Here is a 22,247-nt window from a genome sequence, read left to right on the forward strand (position 1 = left end):
AAATTTTATACTGGACATATTGATAAGGCTAATTTTCTACTAGATAATTTTCAGCAGAAGTGGTACTTGGTCTAAAGACCAGTGAGTATCCATGATTTTAGTAAACATTGCTGTCTGTGGATTTTGTTCTGTTAGTGATACTCACCTAACAGCTCTTGTAGTTATGATACAGGAAAAATCCCTGTCTGCTTAAGTTCATGTCTGCAGTCCATTCATTTTGCTGAGCTAAATGCAAGTCTTTGCTCAGGTCAGTTTTTAGAACAACCACAAAATCGTAATTTGCTCCTTTGATGTAACCCAGTAAAGTGGTTAACTATCATGAGGATAACAACTGCCTGGAAATTACTTCAGCCTTTTTAAGTTTCTAATCCATACATGTATGGATACACTTTTAATACTCTCTTGACACTGTGGATTACTTATTTGATACAGCCTATGATTATAGGAGCATTTTTTTTATATCCTGTTTAACTGGAGAGTTCAGTCTCAACCAACTACATTTCTGTTTACTCTGGGTTTGTTTTTTCCTGGAGATGAAGTGATTTCCACCACTACTCTCCAGTCTCTGCTGGCTCTTGTCAAATCAGCACTAAAAAGGTTACAAATCCAGATAATTATGTAATTCACTAATTATAATTTAGCAGTAGTAAATAGCAGGAATTTATTAAGTCAGCCTAACCTTTCTCATTTCATTTGTATTTATGGAGTTCTCAAATTTAAAAGTCAATATTAAGGCTCAGTAGTACTTATTTTTCTGCATGCTAATAAGTAGCATCTGTTTTGCATCTAATTTATAGCAGCAGTCTGTTGGGATCTTAAGCAAGTGTGTGGAATGTTACCTCTTACTGACCTACTCTTGCAGTTCATTAAAGTGGATATTTATGGCATATTGGGTTTGAACCAGGGCAACAAAGATCCAGCTCTTCCATCTGTGATCTAAGCAGCTTTTAACCATAACTTCTGTCAGTTTGTCTGTAAGAGCACGTCAGTACTAGGTAAACGTGCAGCCTCGCTGTCTAGTGTGAGGTGACCAGATAAACCAAAATATGAACTGTGGCTGGATGTCAAATAGTAAGTTAGAAATACAGGACAAGGTTTTTGAGGTTTAAGACAAAAAAAAAAAAAGTATCTGCAGAAAAACAAAATTAATATGATAAAGGTCATTGGTAATCAACAGAGGGTTACCTGCTGCATAGGAAATGTTTTCATGTTCTGTTTTGTCTGCAATTTTGCCCAGGGTATTGTTGCAAGTTATGTTTGCTATTTGTTGTTACTAAGTAATTTTGGAAGTATCTTTCCACTTCGTTCGGGGATGGGCAGGAAGTGGAGGGGGAAGGGAAACCAGAAATGTTTGTCCACCATCAAGACCCTGCTTTGCAAAATTTAGGACAGCTGATTAATGCTCAGTTTCAAAAAACTATTCTGTTCTGCATATGAGTGTATATAAATAGTGATGGATTTGTCTTGCTTATCAATTTCTGCAAAGTAATTTTAATTTGAATCATTATTTGCTGAAGGAGGGAAGGAAGGAAAAAAATACACTTTTAATACTCTCTTGACACTGTGGATTACTTATTTTATACAGCCTATGATTAAATCAGGTAAGGTGATATTGCAAAATTAAAAGTGGAAGAAACAAGCTGTACCTTTGGAGAAAGATTAATTTTCTTTTTCCCCATTTAATCAGTGTGCTGTGTGTTAATACCAGCATAATCACATATGGTGGGTTGACCTTGGCAAGGGGCCAAACTCCCACCACCTGCTCAGTCCCTCCCTCTCCTCAACAGAACTGAAGGAGAAAATAGGATGGAAAAGCCCATGGGCAGAGGAAAATACATGCAAGCCACTTACCACGTAACCATCTCAGGAAAAACACACCTGACTTTAGGAAAAGCAGTTTAATTTATTGCCAATTCAAATTTATTTGAGTAGTAGGAAGCAAAGACAAAAATGAAAGCACCATTTCCTTTCCTCTCCTTCCCAGGATCAACTTGAGTCCCTCAGTCCTAACTCCCTAATCCCTCAACCTCAAGGTAGTGTAAGTGATGGGGAATGGGGGTTGCAGTCAGTCCGTGACAACCTTTGTGCCATGCCAGCCTACTCACCTTTGCCTCTGCATGGGTCCTCCCATGGGTTGCAGTCAATATCCAGCTGCACCAGCATGGGATTCTCCATGGTGGGCTGCAGTCAATACCCAGCTGCACCAGCATGGGATTCTCCATGATGGGCTGCAGTCAATACCCAGCTGCACCAGCATGGGATTCTCCATAGTGGGCTGCAGTCAATACCCAGCTGCACCAGCATGGGATTCTCCATGATGGGCTGCAGTCAATACCCAGCTGCACCAGCATGGGATTCTCCATGATGGGCTGCAGTCAATACCCAGCTGCACCAGCATGGGATTCTCCATGATGGGCTGCAGTCAATACCCAGCTGCACCAGCATGGGATTCTCCATAGTGGGCTGCAGTCAATACCCAGCTGCACCAGCATGGGATTCTCCATGGGCTGGAGGATGGACACCTACTCTGCTGTGGGGTCCCCCAAGGGCTGCAGAGGAATCTATTCTGTGGAGGTACCTGGGGCACCTCTTCTGCTTCCTCCTGCTGTCACCTCAGTGCTCACAAGCTGTTTGTCACACTTTTCCCCATACTTCTCACTGCCAGGCAGTGTTTTTGCCTTTCTTACGCACACTTAGCCTGAGGTACCACCATCGTGGCTGCTGAGCAAAGCTGTGCCCTGCAGTGGGTCCACTGGATCCAGCTGTGTCTGGCACAGATTAGCCCCAGCCTCTCATCACAGAGACCACCCCCAGCACCTTGACACCTGAACACCTACACTAAATATGCTGATGTATTGCTTATGTATCATGTGTTCCTGCTAAATATGCTGGTTTACACCATAGAGTAAAATATGTAGAATGGATAACAATTTGCAAGGACACATTTTCTCCAGAACAAGATGTTCTGTAGGTTGGCCTTCACTGTACTGCAAATGCTTGGTGGACTTAAATGCACTGGCAAAAGAAAACCCAAACAACAAACAAAACCCAAACCTTTATATCTACTTCTCACAGCACATAGTCACTTTTTTTACTATATTCACATCTGCAATTGTTTAATTAAAACCTAAAGAAGTATTGAGCTGAGAGGAGTAGCACATTGGAATCCTCATTAAATCAACTTAGATATTATTTGTTGCACAGGATTCTTAGTTTTGTTAGCAACTTGGTCCAGACAGCTCTTATCTCTCCCAGAAGTTTAATGCCTCTTGTAAATAGCTTTGTTTGTCCTTGCAATCTCTTGTCTTCTAGTGATTCCTGCCATTTGTCTTTTGAATAATGACTTTTCTCTAGATTCCCTAGATTTCATAATAGCAGTTAGAAAGCCTGGTAGGAGGGCAGAATCTTCCAAGTATATATGATTTGTAGTGATAACAAATACTTAAATGAGCTTTTTTTTGAATGTGTAAGAAAAGTTGCACCTGCTCCAAAATTGCAAATGGGTACCTCTGCAGCAAAATGCCAGGAAATTTACCACTGAGATAAACAAGACTTAGGTAAGCCAGGCTGCTCTGCAGTCTTGCATCATGTCTTCTCTAGTAAAGATTTGCAGATTGTGGTATGCATACCACTAATGTCACATGAGCAGTTTAAGCATGTACAAGTACTGTTTGAAGAGGCAGGTGTTGCTGGTTATGCATAGCCTGATACAGAGCTGGAAATGTTGATGCTTTTACTGTCACAAATGATGACATTGTAGGGGGGAAAACACAGTTGGGAAACCCTTACAGAAATGGATTTGTAAGGATGTGGGAGAAAAAAGGGCAAAAAACATGAGAGTTCTTAGCCACTCATGCATACTGCATATATGTACTCCCTATTTTCCTTCCCTTACCCATCACCAGACATCTAAATTAGAGACACTTTGGGTCATCTAAGGAGATAATTCTGTACATCAAATTAGTGATTCTGAAGATTTTGACTTTGAGATTTGTCAGCTGAGCTGAAAGGTACATCATAAGCCTGTAAGTCGCATATAACCAACAAGAAGAATTAGAGTCTTTCCTCATGTCCATCTCTTTCTCTGGAGTAATTACCCTTCCACCAGTGATAGAAGAGATGAGCTGGACTTGCAGCATCTGGCAGTTTTACTCTTTTTTTAGCATGGGAAGGAACTGCTGCCCCTTTGCTATCACGCCAGCCTAGTCTGCTTGGACTTTTGAAGATGCCAGCCTCGCTTAGTGGAGAGATAACGTTCCTTTGTTAACAGGAAGATTCCTAACACTTGCTTGGCAGAGGGATTGCCTCATAAACTGGGAATGAAAGCACAAAACAAGGCAAAGAAGTTTGACAGTATTGTTGCTTCATTTTAAGAACAGTTTGGTAAAAAAAGCTACTGTCTTTCAATTTTTAGTTCTTTCTAGATGCAAAAAGTAGTGGGTGGGGACTAGTTGACAACAAGATGAGATCAAATTAGGTGGTATAGACAAAGGATGGTCTTTAATGAGTAAGCTACTGTCCTTTTGACAAAAGGAAACATTTATAGGGCAAGTAGAATGTTTGTTTATTTGGCTTAATTGTTGCACAGAAATTGAATGAAGTCATTCAAAAGATTAGTTGGTACTAAATATGTTTTGTTTCCATGGGTGTAGAGTCATTACCAATCCAAAATCAGTACTGTCCCAGAGCCATTACTGTCTAGCACTCATTAAAAGCACCCTGTGTAACGGAATAGCATTATGTTTTTATCTGCACTAAAATACTGCCTGCTTCAAGTACATGAACAACACAGTTGCCTGTGTTCTTGTTGGCAGTTCAGTAAACTGGCTAAGGTTTGGCCAGAGCATCAAACCAAACCACACTCTGACCAATTAGAGGTCCCTTTTTCCAGTAACCAGTGTAAACTAGAAATCTACAATACCTTTCTGTCTTTGCTGCCTGGATAAATAATTCCTGTTTCCAAGGTTGTCCAAATTGATATTTTTATTTTTGTATGGCATGTTTCACTGAAGAATCTTGGTGCTCTTATGTAAGCTTTGTTTCACAGGATATTCCTCAATTTATAAAAGTTTAAATCAAGCAGAAGGGAAACTACTGATTTGTCTCTCTGGTTGTATTTAATAAACAGTAAACTTAAGGAAAAAAAATGTGTTAAAAGATTAAGCCATGAAGAAAACTCACTGAAACTGTTTAGCTTAATGCAGTGATATTCTTCATTTCCACATTGGACACGCATGACTGACTAAATTTTGTTTTTATTTCCATTTAGGACGTGTAGGAACACCTCATTTTATGGCCCCAGAAGTGGTAAAAAGGGAGCCTTATGGGAAGCCTGTAGATGTTTGGGGTTGTGGTGTGATCCTTTTTATCCTGCTAAGTGGCTGCTTGCCTTTTTATGGAACCAAGGAAAGATTATTTGAAGGCATTATTAAAGGAAAATACAAGGTAAATGACAGTTTGTCTGAATCCTTTTTCAGTGAGATAAGTTCTGCTAGTAAAAGTTGTGGAAGTTCATTTTTATATTTAGCCTGATTTAAATAAGGAGCTTAGAGAGATCTGCCTGTGTTACACAGGAAGAGGTGATTTTCTCACTCCAGTCTTACCTTGTTCCTGCTGTGTTTTGAATCAATGTTAGGAATTAGAATATGGAAATATTTACTCAGATTTAAAAATAAATGGATGCAACAACTAGCCTCTAATTGTACCTTGAGCTTGGTAGGGTAACCTAAGATTTAGCTGTGAAATATAACATACTGTATGTTACCTTAGGTTTACAGACCATTTATGATAATATATATACAGTATATTATATAAGGTTGGTCATCATATTGCTTTGACTTAAACCAAAATGCATGTTACTGTAAAAATATAGTGATGCAATTTTCTTTTTAGCACAGTATGTGGTAAAATACGGATGATGATTCAAAAGGAGCCACTTGCAACTAAAAGCAAATCGGTGTGCATGCAAGATAGGCAACATCAGCATCCTAGAGCCATTACAGAGACAAATGTGAAGCTTTGACTTCACTGTATTTGTGGCTTTGTCCAAGATCAGTTTTGCTCTGCTTTGCAAACAAGATCATACATGAGGTGTGTCTGAATTAAGAGTGGAAACTCCTCAAGCTATCTGACAGTCTGTAATATGGTTTAGGCAGCGCTTTATTATATGAACTTAATGGTCTGCTACAATGTAAGTAGCAGTAGTGGTACTGCACTTGGTCAGGAGCATGTTTTTTATTCTTTAAATTTTGTATTCCTAGGCACTAGTTTTGGGATTGCATAGACTCTTACACATTCCAGTTTCACTTTCTGAAAGATTTCTTTATGGAATCTCTTAAGCAGCTAAAACCTTCTGGAAGCATACAAGTTAACTTTTCTTTGTTTGGAAAAAAAACTCACAGCCAGCACATTCTGTCTTTTCAGTTCCTTTTCTGTTCCTGTTTCCACAATGATATGTCTGTGCAGTGAAAATAGTATAAGGATTTCAAAACAGTCTTGCTGCACATTTGCAGTTACCTTCATCTCACTGGAGCTGAAAAAGAAGTGATGAATCACAAATATAAATGTGCATTTCATAGCCAGATAATGGTCATGAGTGCTCCAATTTAAAGAGACTGGTTTTTGTAAAGACTGGTTGTAAATAAAATGGACCTCTTCAAATGAACAGATTATAACATTGGAAAGAATCTGGTTAAAAGCTTGAGTCTTCATTTAGTACGCTATAAAATTAGCAATGCACAATCTTAAGTAAAACTTAAATATTTAATAAACTCATGAAGTACTAGAAATAGCTTAAGGATGGAGTCCTTTATCACAGAAAGAATTTTCTTGTTTTAGTATGGTTTTATCAGGTGTCCATCTTCTTGACTTAGGTGGACACAAACCTGCATGTGCACAAGATGAAAATATATTTTTAATCATCCTTCACATTGTTGTCTCCTAAAGGTAGAGTTCTGCTCTACCAAGTGTTGCAATTCCTTGTGCTGTTGGTCACATGTCAGCATGCTTTCCTACACAAGAAGCTGAGACTGCTTAACTGTTGTAGAGTTGAAAGAAATCGATTGGGAAGTGTCGTTGTCCTGTGTTGTTATCATGTCCACATGATACCTGTGTGACAGGACCAGAGCAGTTCACACCATGCATTAGCTTACTCCCTTCTTAATCAGCATCACTGGCAGGAAATTGTGAGCTGATACAGAGAGCCTGTCATGCCATGACATATATTGATTTCAGGTGTAGATTTTATTTCTACATTTATCATGTGCATTGTTAACATCAGATACAGCTTAATTATTTTTTCTTTTTCTAGTGAAGGGCCCCTTTTATCTGAATAAAATGTAGCCTAGATAGAAAATTATACTGTGATGATAACATAATACAAAGGATATGTCAGCTTTTATGTGATACAGGTTCTGTGCCATTTCAATAGCAGCTTATGTACAATTTTGTGAGTTGAAAAACCTTAGAGACTCCTTTTTATGTGCATGATAATAAAATGTTTACAAGTACCAACTACTGCTAAATCACTGCAATTACCTTACATAAAAAGTCATTTTCTATGTTCTTATTGCTAATTTAATGTCTTTTTTTCCTTAACTTAGATGAATCCTAGGCAATGGAGCCATATCTCTGAAAGTGCCAAAGATCTGGTACGCCGCATGCTTATGTTGGATCCAGCAGAAAGGATAACAGTATATGAAGCACTGAATCATCCCTGGTTAAAGGTGACAAAAGCAGCTGTTTACCTACCACTTTCCTTTCCACAGGAGAAAAAGATTTATTTCTTTTTCTTTGATCTTTTCAAAGTAGATGTGACATTGTACAAAATATGTGATAATGTGTTTTCAGTGCTTTGTGAGATTAAAGCCTGAGAGTCTGATAATTGCCAGGCTTGAACTCTTGCTTAACAGCAAGAGCACTCACTTAGAAATCTTCAGCAGTGCATAGGGAGTGGGGCTGTATAGAGTATAGCTTGAAGGTATTCGTGTGCCTTTCTGTGGCTCTCAAACTCCACAGGAGCAATTTCTGATCACTTCTTTGCATAGTTATAGCTAGACCTCTTTCCTGTTGTGCATGGAGCCATGCAGTTTGTTGCAGTACATTATGCTATTTAACTGTGCTGCTTTCATAGATTAGATACCTAAAAAATGCCACCAGAGTGAAGGAAGCTTCTAGTAGTGTGTTGCTCAAAGGCCACTGCAACTACATAAACTTCTATGGCATCTGGTAATCAAATTAATTTTCATTGATGGCAGAATTTACAAGACATTTTGAGCCCATGGAATAGTAGTTGCTGGATGCTGAAGGTTAACAACAGGTACAGGAGAATACATACCTAGCTTCTCAGCAGTCCCATTAATAGGCTGTGCTAAACACTGGAGCTGGAGGATGATAGGTGTGTTGCCAGTTTAAAAGGCTGGAGGCACTGGTCCAGAGCATTGTATTTTCTTTGGCAGAAACTGATGAATTAAGTGTTTTTATTTGTTATTCTCTGTTTCTTCTCTGTAGTGTGGGCCCAGAGTAGAGAGTGAGAGTCATTTTATCATTAGAGTACTTATTTGGAAAGCTTGCTATTCTGATGTCTACTCATGGACTGCTTATGTGTTCTATTGTAGACAAATATTGGCATCAAAAAGCAAACCCACCACCAAACCAAACAACCTGGGAAGCACAGGCTGATGTGTTGTTCTCCCTCTGCTCTCCTTCTGGTTCTGACTCTCTTTCCAAGACACAGAGTGGTCTCGTTTATTCCCCTCTTGGGAATAATGAGGGTTAAGGCATTCCTTTGAATATTGGAAAACTGCAGACTCAAAACTTTTCACTCAAAATGAGCCAGAGTTTTTCAGTTCATGTGGGGAAGACATAGTGCATCAAATATTTCAGAGCATAAAAATGGATACCATGTTTGGGAATTCTATATGCTCATACTCTAGTGAATGAGTCTGTGGTAAACACAGGTGACTTGGTTTAACCTGCTGTAATTTGACTTTTTCCTCACTGGGTAAGCTCACAACCAGTTAGATGCCAAAGCTAGAGTTTTGTTGAGAGTTATTTTGGCATATAAATTTGCCTTTTTTTTTTATTTGAGCAACTAAGCTAATTACAGAATTGCCTTTCTAAAAAGCCTTATGTGAATGTACAAGTTCTGCCAGTACAGCATAGCACCTCTTGGCTGTGGTCTCTTGATCTTGCTGATGTTTTTTGAAAGACAAGCAAGGAGAGAGAAGATTTAATTTGAGACGGTTTTATTTCCAAGCCTAGGCCAGCGTTCTCCATCAGTCCTGTCTTACTTTTGCCCATGATAAACTGCCTTCCCTGCTGACTCAGTTCTCTTCTAAACAGTGTGAGGCAGAGACACCTTTAGCATCCATAGAGAGACTGAATTACTTCTGAGAGTCATTTCACTCCAATTCAAGAGATGCATGTGATAAACATTCACATTATAATGTGTATGTTGCTTGTGATGATTTGGGGCTGGGGAAGAAAGTAGTCAGCTGCTGCAACTTCTGCTCCCATTACATGCAGTTCCTGGGCAGATTTTTTGTCTGTACAAGCAATGGAGCATTCTTTCTGTAAGCTAGCACCTAATGTCACCAACTATCAAGCTGGCACTCCCTGCCCTGTTGGACACACACCCCATCTTTTGAGCTTACCTGAAGTATCCAGCACCCTTTTAAAAAGAGTGCTAGAACACACTGCTTCATTGGGATTTGTGAATCCCAGGAAGAGGAAGTACTTTGCGCTTGTCAGCTTCAAAGTTCAGTGCTAGGCACAGACTGGCTAACATCCCAACAGTCAAACAAAGAGCTAAGGTCTTACTGCAAAGTGGAAAGCAATCACAAAAAGAAAGTATTCCTGGCCCAATTTAAGAATTCTTTTAAAGTATGTTAATCCCTCTCAGTCTTTGAGGTTTTTCCTTAAGTTTCAACAAGTTCTCCTTCTCCTTAGGATATTTGTTAGCCAATAGATTTCTTATCTATTTTCTTAGCACTAAGAAAATACTAAGAGACTGTATTTAATGTTTCCTTTGCTTTGTCTTTCTGTGGACTTCAAGGAGAGAGATCGCTATGCATACAAGATTCATCTTCCAGAAACAGTAGAACAATTGAGAAAGTTCAATGCAAGACGAAAACTAAAGGTAAAATGCATGCAGAATAAAAACTACAATGACACACCCTGACTTTTGTGTAATACTTCAAAGTGCTGAGAGAAATTCAACTTCTGAAGCTGGCCATAAAATAAAAAAAAGTTGAAAAGAGGCCTTCACAGTTTGTTGCAGTGATGTCATGTTTGTCTTTTTTCCCTCCTCAATGCATAGATCTCAAACTAAGTTTCAGCAGACATTATTGGTCCAAGCAAGGTGCATATGAGGTCTTAACCTGAAATTAAGTTAGTAATTGTACATAGTATGAATTATTGGAAAAGAGGCTAGGACAGTGGCTTCTGTTATTGTTATATTTATAATAAAAGGAACAATATTTTTAGATGTCTTTTCTCAAGAAGAACAGAGATGTATACTCCAGTTTATTCCATTTACATTTAACTACCCACAAGATTATTTCTTAGCCATACTGAAAAGAATGTTAGCATTTTAGCCCAACGTAACATGGTCTCCCTTCAGTTCTTGCCTTCCAACAACAGAAACATTTCTAAATTCACTGAAAGGTTGAGAACAGTTTTACAGAAACCTGCAGCACTACAGTTGCTAAAGGTTTGTTATAATTCATAATAAAACACAGTCAGATGTGAGTTGCTGCTCTGCAGAAGCTTAACATAGCTTCAAAAACAACTGATGTTTAGGATGCCACAGTTACTGTAGTTCATGAGAAACACCACTTCCCCTTAGGTAGTCTGTGTGTCCAAGTAATGTTTACGTTAATATGTTAGCTAGCACATGTTAGAATATGACTTGCTTTCCTCCTCTAAATGCAATTTTAAATCTTTCCAGATTTGTTCCTGAGAGCTTTCATGTATCTGTGCTATTTATTTTCTACCATTTATCCAAAGCACAAAATTATTTCTTGCCTTTTTGCCTATTGCCACAACTGTGAGCCATCAAGATTCAAGTGTTTAAACCCTGATTTGCTTGAGAAAGTAAATGTCAGAGGAGATTAACAATTTTTCTGGCTATGTAACTTCCCATGCAACACCAATTCTGGGAGTGTTACCTTGCAATTATTACATTTTCATAGAGATGTTATTGTCAAATATCCCAGTATCATCAGTGTCAGATGCTGACAATTGCTTAAATAATACTGTGTGGCTTTAAAGAGCAAATATTTATACTTGCTAAGTCACCCAGTCTAGGTAAGAGGGAAGGAGATATAAATTCATTATTTTGTTTACATGATATATGTGAATTTCTGCCTTAAACTTACTATTTTTAAATGTCTTTCCATAAAGAGTTGTTCTCATTAATCTCCTCACAAAAAAAAATATATATATATTTACTGTTTATTAATATATGACCAGCTCTTGCTAGATATGGTTACTGGTAACAGTGAAGCAGAGCTGAAGACTATAAAATTTGCTCTTCACTGAGAAAGTCAACACACGAGAGACCCAAGAAACTAAGTTCCAAGATGTCTGGAAATATTTCATTATCTTTCTTTGTGTAATTTAGACTTTGTGGGTCATTTTTATTCAGGGGGCAGTACTAGCAGCTGTGTCAAGCCACAAATTCAACTCCTTCTATGGTGACCCCCCAGAAGAGCTGCCAGACTTCTCTGAAGACCCTACCTCCTCAGGTATTTTAACAGAAAATGTATTTCTTGCAGTTACCCTGTCTTAATTCTATACCTCTGAGCATTTACTAATTTCCCCATTCTTTCATAAAGCTGCATATTAACATTTAAATATGAAAGCAAAACATATTTTTCAGTTATAATGATGTTGCAGCTTGAAGAAAAAAAAATCATCTTTGCACAGTGTAAGCCTCTTCAGAAATTACCTGATTGCTTTCATTTGTTGTATGTACATTTAATTGCAATTAGTACTATAACCTCATTTCTCTGTTGCTTGAGTGTAAAAACTTAAGTTTTATCTTGAATTCTGAGGTAGTAGCAAGGTTCTCATAGCTTACTCAGTTATTTATAAAAACAACCATTGTGTACCAGAATTTCTTGCTGTCCTGTTTTAGAGAGTGATATGATTAAGGTGTCTCCTCTTTGAAGCACACTGGACAGCATTTCTGATACTATAACCCAGACCCCCACATTTTCAGAGAGAGATAACATACATGCTTCAGGGACAAAGAGAAAGATAATACTTTTGCTGTGAGCATGCAATTAGGCCTTGCACAGGCTAGTGATCTTACTCCAAGCAGTCTTTTTGCATGAATTCAAGAATTTAAATAACTTAATAGTCCCTATACTAACACAGCCCTGTCATAGTTATGCATCTTAATTTTGATACAGCTTGCAAGATTTTCAGTACAAAAGTCTGGATTGGTCTCTCAGGTCTAAAATTAGGATTTAAGATCAAGTTAAAATGAAAAGTCTAAGGTAAATAATACTTTCTCTTTTCTAAATAATTAAATAGCACTAGCAGAGTATTTTAGTTATACTCTGACTTTACCAGAAGACATTTCAGTAATTTAGTTGTATGTGCTGAACTACTATGATAAATCACTTTCCACATGAACAAGTGATTTTTAGATATTATTTTAATCTTATTAATAGAGACATTGGAGGCAACTTTATTGAAATTCTTAAATTTCACATTTTGGAATTCAAGTCTGAGTACTTAATGAGAAGACTACATTGTCCTTATGTTTGCACCCTGCTCAGTTTCCATAGAAGTGAATGGGAATCTCAGGTCATCTATTGCAAATGGGTAATCACAGCTCATGGCTTAGCTTCAGGCAGCCAGATTTTGTCTATTTGATGTACTTGTAATGATCCATATCTTCTTTTAAAGAAAGAATAACTTGAGCTTGCTCCTCCCAGGATTATTTACAGCACTTCAAGTTGTTTCCAGCTACTTCCCCCATCTCAGCAAAACGAACAGGCCACCAAAGTGATTAGCAGTAGCAACTTTCCTAAACTAAAAACCACAGTTCCTTTTTCCAGTTTCAGTCTCACGTCAACAGGGCATGTGTCTTCCTTGTAGAGTGATGTAATTGCAGACATCCCTATACAGCAAAGGTACAAGTTCTACTTTTCTGCTCACAGAATGCATGAATCCAGCACAGATAAAAATTCTGCAGAATGCACTGGATCCATTGTGCTCATCTCTGAAATAACTGAAACAGTAACTTTGGTTTCTCAGAAAGCATAATTATTTCCCAAAAAATATCATTAATCTCACTGATGGGGGGTATCACAGTGATCAGAAAACCATCTTAAGTGAGTAGCTTTCTTTATGTTTTCCTGACAAAATATTTTTAGCACAGGATAAACATTGGGGCTTGCAAGGAAAGATGCTGCACCTTTCAACTTCTGAAAGCTGCTAGACATGGAAATCTATTGTTTCCTCTTCAGAAATACTTCAGTAAAGTTTTAAAGTATTTCTAGTTTGCAAAGATAGGCTCTTGTGAGAATTCTAAATTGAACTAAGATAAAACTGTTGAATTGCAGTAGAATCTTGACTGTCTTAAGGATAAGCTTCCTTCCTAACATTTCATCATGTTATTCCAGATCATAAACTCTAATGAAGAGCATTTAATATTTTAAAGGTTGATGCCTATTTAATCCTCCCATAAAATTTCATGAAGCTTGTCATTAAGATTACTTGATTTGTCAGAAATGGGCAGAAGTAGAACTCCTACTGAGATAGAGATGCAGAAATAAAATGCTTATTACATTATGCAAATTGTAGATCCTGTCCTCCTCTAGGTCTTTCTAAACATCGAAAAAGAAAGTTTGAGTTCTTTTTTCCAGATGAATCTGGAAATATTCTTCCTCAGGGTTCAGCAAACCCAGATTGCTGGAACCTTTGAGCATCTTCCTATGCTACCAGAAAAGCAGCCTGGGATATGAAGGCATAGCACATAGCAAGCAAGATGACTTTTTAGAATCAAAAAAAAAGAGAGCTTTCCAATAAGGGTCAGCAAATTGCACAGCTAAATTATATGGGAATTGTCTGTGTTTAGCCCATGTCTTGGCTGAACTACAGCTGTTACTCTTACCACCCAGTGACTTCTGCCCAGCAGAGAAGAGGAATCAGGAAAAGGAGAGAAGACCCAAAGATTGAAATAAAGACAGATTTAATGAAACTGCCAAATGAAAAACCAATCTCAATACAAGATATATACAAAGTTGTACTCAGCTCAGCAGAAGTGCAGTAGTCACAACATCGAGGAAGGCTGCCCTTGAGAAGACAAGACCAGAATAAGGAAGAGCCCAGGTAGAAAGCTCTCACAAAAGGCTCTTCTCTCCTCAGCAAACTTCCTCTTTTATGCTGAGTATGATGCTCATGGTACAGGATACACCTGTGAGCCACCTCAACTCAGCTGTCCTGGCTGACTGAGATTGCTAATGGCCTGCAGCCTGTGGCTGGCCTGGGATTCTATCCCAGCACAACCAGGATAGGAATGAACACAGATAGATTTTGTTTAAAGTCAAACAGGTATTTTTCTATAGAGATTTTCCTTTCATTCATACATTTCATTCTTGGTTCCCATAGCTCATTCTGGATGATCTGTTTCCTCTTGTGTCAGCAGCTGTATTCTGAAGGACTTAATCCTGCTATCAGTCTGTTACCATCTGGTAGTGTGGCAGAAGTCAGTCTTGCTAAATTTTGAGACAGTATGATAAAGGTTTCTAAAATGCTTTGAACAATGAAGTGAAGATTTTTAAACTAGAATACTACTTTACTGCTGGTAGGCTGTGTTCAGTAACTTCTTTGGTAAAGCCACTAAACCACTCAATGACAAGCATCTTGCAAATGTTTTTCTTAGAACATAAAACATTTTACTTTCAGGTTGCCTGTCTTCAAGACATTGTAAAATGTCATTTCCCCAAGGCAGTGAATGTTTTGGATATTTTCAACGTGCTCAAACAAATGTAAATCAGAAGTTTGCAATCAGGAGCCCTGAAGGCTCAATCTGGAACATGAGAAGAACTGGCCCATGTAGAGAATATTTGAAGTGGACAATTAAATTAATTAAGTGCCAGAGAAATTCAATGAGTTTGCTCTCTGCTACCCTTGCCTGTCCAATTTGCTCCCCTCTCCCCCACCCTCCCTGGCCCTCCAGATTGCACTTTAGATCAAGACAGAGGATTTCCTCAGCTTGCATCATATGCTGACCATTTTGTCCCCTAACAGAGAGTATGGAAGTAAAATTTTCAAGTGTTTTGGTAACAGTGCCTCAAGCTGAAGAATGAACATGATCAGTGTAAAGCTTTTAATTTTTCCTTCTTTTGCTTCTTCAGCTCCTCCCCAAGGAAAGGCTGAGGAATTGTTGGGCATTTTGACTTGAGAAGCTGAATTCAGGAATAGTTTTTAGTTCATGTAGGAGTTTTAAGTAGATTCAGGAAGTTTAAGTTTTAGGCCAACATTTTAAAAAGGCCATAAATTGAAGAGGGCTTTTAGAAGTTATAAAAATGTATTTCCAAAAAGATTTTGTAGCCACATTTTCAGAACTACTGAGTTAGTGTGGAGCTAAGCCAGTGGATAGTGCATAGCCCTTGGAAAACTGATTAAAGCAAACCTTACCTTTTGGTTAAAGAGCTTTGCTCTGTAGTGTCTCTTGAATTGTTTGCTTCATGGTGCTCATATTCTGAAGTCTGACAGGTTTCAGAGTATCTTCTGTCTGCAAAAAGTTTTAGATTCTTATAAGCCCATTTTATACTGCTGTGTTTTGGTTTCACCACAGAGGAAGTACAACAACATCATTTATAAGAGTCTGACTGACCAAATGTACTTATTACTTAGCCTAGGCTAATAAATAGCATTGTTGTAGTACTGCTTGAACAGCATGACTGCTTGGGAAACAAATTCCATTCACCTTGTAATTTACTGTTATTAATTCCTTATCTAGTATTACAGGTATAACCCACTATCAGTTTTGAGATCATGAGTTTGAGCGTTCCCAATACTCCATTATTTCATAATTTTTCAGCTATTTAATCTTTGTTCTAGTATGTTTAAATAAAAAAAACCTTTGAAGTGTATGAAGTCACTGTTACTTAAAATCATTAATAAAATTGTTGTGTTTCTAATTGGTTCTAACAATGGTTCTAACTGAAAATTTTGTTTAAAAAAAAACTTATTTCAATATAATAATGCTAAATTCTTGTAAATATATTAATTGATATGCTGTTGTGCTTCATTTGCAGTATGTTGAAATAGTTTGTCAGTTCACTTCTTACAATATTCTTACTTGAAATAATTTTTTATCTGTGAGGTTTATAAAATAGTTTAACCAATGTTGGGAAAAGTCTGATGTTATGGATACACCTAAGAGTGCATACATACATATGCTGCCTTCCCCATGCCAGGTGTTTGCTTTCCTCCCATCCCAGACCCCAAGTCCCTTTGCTTCACACACAGAAACCATATTAAAAAAAAAAAAAGATGTGGGAGGGGGATTCTTGTTACCTTGGTCATACAATTTGGTGGCTGAACTAGTGTGCTAGGTTGCAGCTTTATAAATCGCTTGCTCTGAAATCTTCATACTGTTTGTTGTTTGTCCAAATGCTGCCTTCCTACTAGGACTTCTAGCAGCAGAAAGTAGGTATCCCTTTGTTTTCCTTTAAGGCTTGTCATTCAGCTTTGGAGTGTGTCTCTGCATGTTTAAAAATCAGCTTTCTTCTCTTCTCTTTGCTGTTTCCAGTTTTAATACTGCCTGCTGAAGGAAACAATAGCCTGAATGTTTTTCTGCTAGATATGCCTGTAACTTTGAAAGTTTAATTAACCAGAAGTAATATGATTTTCAGGGAATTCTGAAGATTCTAATTTAGAGGCAGTATTAAAATTGCCTAGGTTTTTTTTTCTGTTCTCAATACTTGCAACACAACTGAAATAAAAAATGATTTTCATTCAATTAATAAAGGATAAAATGGTTTGGGGTTTAGTTCCAAAATCAGTGTTTTCATAAACCAATGGGCTTCTTTTCTCCTAACACTAAACAGGTACTACAATAATTGTTATGTATTATTTTCTTGATATACCTTTCTTGATCATTCTGTGTTGATGTGTTATGTGATATATGCATACACATTGTGTGTATACATATACCTGATTTAAATAACTGTCCAATATGTGTCTCCTTAACAAAGAAATATTATTGACATGTAGGGAGAAGGTTCTGTTGCAAGTTAGCTGCACACTTCATGAGAAACTGAAAGCACAAGCACTTCAAAAACCTGCAGACTATACTAGACAGAGGAGAAGGTGTGAAATTCTAAACCCTGTGATACAATCTTCAAGCATTTCAAAACCAACAACTTCAGCATCTCAAAATACAAGCTAGGAAAAGGTGGATGTTTCCTGCAGCATTTTACAAGTTGTAGGCTTAACAGTACTTCTTCCATCCTAGGACAGGGCAGCAAGACATATGTCCATGTCATATTATTTTTGATAAAAGTCATGGATTTTGTTGTTTGCTGCATTCATTTGATCTCATAGGTTGTGAGGGGTGTTGTTCCTTGTCCTCTTATATTCCTGTCTCAGAGTGCCTGCTCAGTAATACAATTCTAAAAACTCCATGGAAAAAAGAAAAAAAACACATACAGAGCCTCTGCCACTGGTGTTTGGGTTTTGTTCTTGTATAAAAACTTTCTTCGGTACTGACTGAGTGACTGCTAGAGTGTGCTGCCCTCATACTGGTCAGAAGAGGGTTTCCATATATTTTTTCAGTGTGGAAGAAAGTATCTAAAGAAGGAAAAGTGCAGAGCATTTACTTGTTATAATATTTGTTTAGTTACATGTGAATGTGCTACCTGTAAGGTGCAGGGTTTGTCTGAAAAACAATACCTACTCACTACGTGGTTTTTTGCCAGCACACTAGACTGCCTTCTGTCAGGTTTGAGGCTAGTTGTACAATGAGAGATAACTGGGGAAAGGAATTGGCAAACTTTGTGGAAAGGTCCCAATACAGAGAGAGGAGAAAGCTGAAAACATACATACACACAGAGCCCTTGTGCATGTAGAAGAAAATAAATAAGCATTTCTGCCCTGCCCCCCACCCCAGCCCACTTTCTTTTTTGTATTCCCATATATAGTAGTCTTTTCTGCATTCCTGCTTCTGTTTAAGAACACTTCATAACATGTCTTCTCTTTCAGTTTTGGGGGTTTGTTTTGGGTTGGGTCTTTTGGTTTGTGCCTTTTTCGTTTGTTTTGGGCTGGGTCTTTCGCGGTGTGTTTTTTTCTTCACTTGGTCTTTTCCTCTTTCATCTTTTTTTTCTCTGCTGCACCTATTTTCTTTGGTTGTCTTCTCTTTTACATGCTTTTATTTGCCTTCTTGTATTCCTGGGGTGTTCTTACCTTTTTAGATTTCATTGTGAGTGCCAATAACTTTCCATAACCCCAGCTGCCTTCTTTCTGTGGTTTCATTGTAGTCCCATAAGCCTAGTTCTTTCCCTAGACTCTTCCTGATTGTTTTTTATGTATATATATATATGTACATACATACTTTGTGTGTGTGTATATGTATATATAGTATGTATATATTATTACTGTCTTAAATGGCTCCCAGTAGCATGCATAGGACTCTGTGCCTGTAGGAGCTTATTTGTAAATTTAGAATATCTAAACTTGGCTGTTTGATTTCTGGCCAAGAAGGAAGAAGTTATTAAATACTATATAGCTCAAATTTGAGGAGGGTAGAATCCTTACTTGCCTTACATTGTGTATATATGTGAAAGATATATCTCCCACTTTATTTTATACTACTACAGGCACATAGATATATGTATATATGAAAAGATCATAGATTACATAGATAGATAGATAGATAGATAGATAGATAGATAGATAGATAGATAGATAGATAGATAGATAGATGAATACCCACACATGTTGGCCATCATCTGTCCTTACAGAGATTAGTTGCTCTGGAATATAGGGAACCACAAGGAGCAACAAATTACAGTGTGAGGTTAGAGGCATCTCGACTCCACTGATTCTTGCAGATGTGGTTTAAAGTGATGAAGAGCATCTGGTACTCAGCTGGCTTTCTCTTAATCTAAGAAGTTACATCAGCACAAGTAGTGGAAAAGTCCTCTCTCTGTAAAAAACTTTTTTTGCCTTTAAGGGAACCAGCATATGTTTGAACACTTTCTTTACAAGTAGAGGTGTTCTTTCTTACACGTTTTTAACTCCTGGTACTAAGGCACACCTGGCCTTGTATGTAGTGTCAGCATAGTGTTTGTAATTATGCTGACTTTAAGCCTAGACTTTCCTATTTATCTGGAGTGAGTGGGTCTGGATGCATATGTGTTTGAGATTTGAAAACCTCAGCTGCCAGACACTCTGTCATTTATTTCCACAGCATTTTGATCTAGACCTTAGTGTGTTAAATATTTATGCCTTGTATTTTTAGAGTATCAGAATCAGATACAAGCAAAACAAAACTGCTGGAGGCACTGATTTATGCAGTTATCACTAAACAGATCATTTAAAGGTGCAAGTGTAACTGGAGTCTTAAAGCAAAAGAATCCTTGTTTTATTTTTCATACGTGGAAAAAGAAAAATAAAATCCATAAAACCTGAATCTCACATTACAGAATTGGTAAAAATTATGTCATTGTCACTTCATTAGATGTGACCTATCAAAATCTCACAATGTTTATAAGAAAATAGCTGCACTTTGTAATAATTCCAGTGCTTGAGTATTTTTTATGAGATAGTATCTGACTTCAGTTAGTGGTTCTAATGTTTGATCTCTCTAAAACCTAAAAATTTCTGATGATTTTTCTTCTGACCTCACTGTATCTGGTAGCCTCAGACCTTCTGAAATGCCTGTAGCTTGAGAGCCAGGATTGGTTTTTAACTTCATTTTCAGCAGATGCACACAAGAAGGCAGCCAAGAGATGGAATTAGGAGAAATCAACTTGTGTTGTCTGTAGCTTCAATGGCATAAGGACTGAATTGTGATACACAGAAAATTGCAAATAGCAGCTAGGCTTTGCTTAGTCATTTAAAAACCACTGTAAGATCTTCAGTGCTCAGTTACTTACTTATTCATAGCTGAAAAGTTCTTCCAACTTAAGGCAGTGTGTAAGAATGAACAGGATTAAATGAGTGATCAGTGTCAGGAACTTCATTTTATACAGTTCTACAAATCTAAGGGGTTTACATTTTTCAGTGTCTTTTTAATTAAAATCTGCTATTAATACAGTGGCTGATGTAAGATCCTCTGCAGATTCGTTTCCTGAAATACTGATTGCCAGGAGTCTTGCAAAAAGGTCACAGTTTTATGGTTTTGTATTTAATCAAGGTCACAGAATCATAGATTGCATTAGGTTGGAAAGGACCTTTAAAGGTCATCTAGTCCAACCCACTGCCGTCAGCAGGGCCATCTTCAGCTACAGCAGGTTGCTCAGAGCTCCATCCAGCCTTACCTGGAATGTTTCCAGGGATGGTCAGGCTTCCTCTGATTTAAATGAGTAGTTGTAATCTTCAATAATAAATAAATATTTTACCCTCTTTCAGAATGTAGTCTTTGTGTTTTGCAGCAAGATCTATGTCTTTTCATTAGTTAAGCACTCTCTTAGTCATACACTGTCACAGACCAGTGTTGGATGAAAAGCAGCTTGTAATTGTCTGTACTTCCTGCTGTATCAGAGCTGGACCTGCCTGGTTTGCTGAGCTTTGGAAAAGCAAACTTTTTTGGGTGTTCTGTGGAACAGAACTATTGGAGAACATGCAGGCAATTCTTGGAATAGTATTTTAAAGATTTATTATCTTTTGTTCTCTTCATGGGAGAAGTAAGCAATTCCTACCCAGCCTTAAAGTTTAGTTTCTCTAGCCAAATTACCTGTTCCAGGTGAGAATAGTTAGCTGCAGGGTGTAATAACAGTACTCTCTTTTACCAAGGCTTTGTCTGCTTGCAACTCGATGAACTAATGTCCATGCAAACTTTAGGTGGTATTAAGGGCACTTATATGAGAACTACAAACCCTCTAGAGAGAGATTTCAGCTGTAAGAGAGAACTATTTCTGAATGGCCATCTCCATAAACAAGGTAACAGAACCTGCATGAAATACCTATGATAACCTTGACTAAACACTGGGTAAATAAATAATCCCAAGTTATTGCCTTGTAAGGTAAATGTGTCCAACTGACAAATAGTAGATCTGTCTCAGTAGGCAGAAGGCTACTCAGTTCATTTCCATCTTCTTAATAAGTTATTCACCCAACTAACTAAAAACATTTTGGGTACTAGTACTGACTGCAAAAGGCTGTCATAAGCATTCTGACTGACTCTTTCCATATAGTGAGAGTCCATGGTTTTCAGCTTCTCAGAACTGTCAGCCACAAGTGAATATTTGCAGCCATCTTTTCTTATGGGCATACAAGGCAGCCAGGGTTGTGTGCATGGCCCAGAATATTGCTGCCCATTTGCACACTTGAGCACATGTGCAATTACAGTCTGCTCACAGAACAATATTTGGTGTGAATTTTGTTAATATGGAGACAAGACTTCTATCACTGTAATTACAACCTAATTACAACCTTTCCTGTGCAGTTGTATGTGTATTATATTTGATGATGATAAGAACACCTTCCTAGTGGCTGGGTTGCTCAAAGCCCCATCCAGCCTGGCCTTGTACATTTCCAGGGAAGGGACATCCACAACCTCTCTGGGCAACCTGTTCCAGTGTCTCACCACCCTCACAGTAAATATCTTCTTCCTAATATCTAATCTAAATCAGCCCTCTTTCAGTTTGAAACTTTTACCTCTCATCCTATCACTACAGTCCTTGATGAAGAGACCCTTGCCCATCTTTCCTCTAGACCTCTTTAAATACTGCAAGACTGCTGCTATAAGGTCTCCCCAGAGCCATCTCTTCTCCAAGCTGAACAAGCCCACTTGTCTCAGCCTGTCCTCCAGCCCTTGGTCATCTGTGGTCTTGCTCTGAACCTGCTTGAGGAGATGCATGTTTTTCTTGAACTGGGATCCCAGAGCTGAAGGCACTGCCCCAGCTGGGGTCTCAAGAGAGAGACATAGAGGGGACAATCATCTCCCTTGGCCTGTTGGCAACACTTCTTCTGATGCAGCCAAGGATAAATTTGGCTTTCTGGATTGCAAGCCCACATTACCAGCTTTTCATGCACCAGCACCTGCAGGGCTGCTGTCA

General features: G+C 38.0%; 1 protein-coding gene across 5 annotated transcripts in view; it reads left to right on the plus strand.

Moving 5' to 3' along the window:
• The window catches only part of CASK (calcium/calmodulin dependent serine protein kinase), a 196,687-nt gene that overhangs the window by 113,480 nt on the left and 60,960 nt on the right, over window positions 1-22,247 (plus strand). For 3 of the 5 annotated variants that reach the window (XM_054387798.1, XM_054387806.1, XM_054387825.1), the window contains exons 7-11: window positions 5,270-5,445; window positions 7,602-7,724; window positions 10,055-10,138; window positions 11,648-11,747; window positions 16,657-16,674. In XM_054387798.1, coding sequence (XP_054243773.1) covers window positions 5,270-5,445; window positions 7,602-7,724; window positions 10,055-10,138; window positions 11,648-11,747; window positions 16,657-16,674 — 501 coding nt within the window. The remainder of the gene's footprint in view (window positions 1-5,269; window positions 5,446-7,601; window positions 7,725-10,054; window positions 10,139-11,647; window positions 11,748-16,656; window positions 16,675-22,247) is intronic. The other 2 variants (XM_054387789.1, XM_054387815.1) reach the window with 1 other exon arrangement.

This window comes from Indicator indicator, chromosome 1, assembly GCF_027791375.1.
Source record: "Indicator indicator isolate 239-I01 chromosome 1, UM_Iind_1.1, whole genome shotgun sequence".
In the NCBI taxonomy this organism is placed as follows: Eukaryota; Metazoa; Chordata; class Aves; order Piciformes; family Indicatoridae; genus Indicator; species Indicator indicator.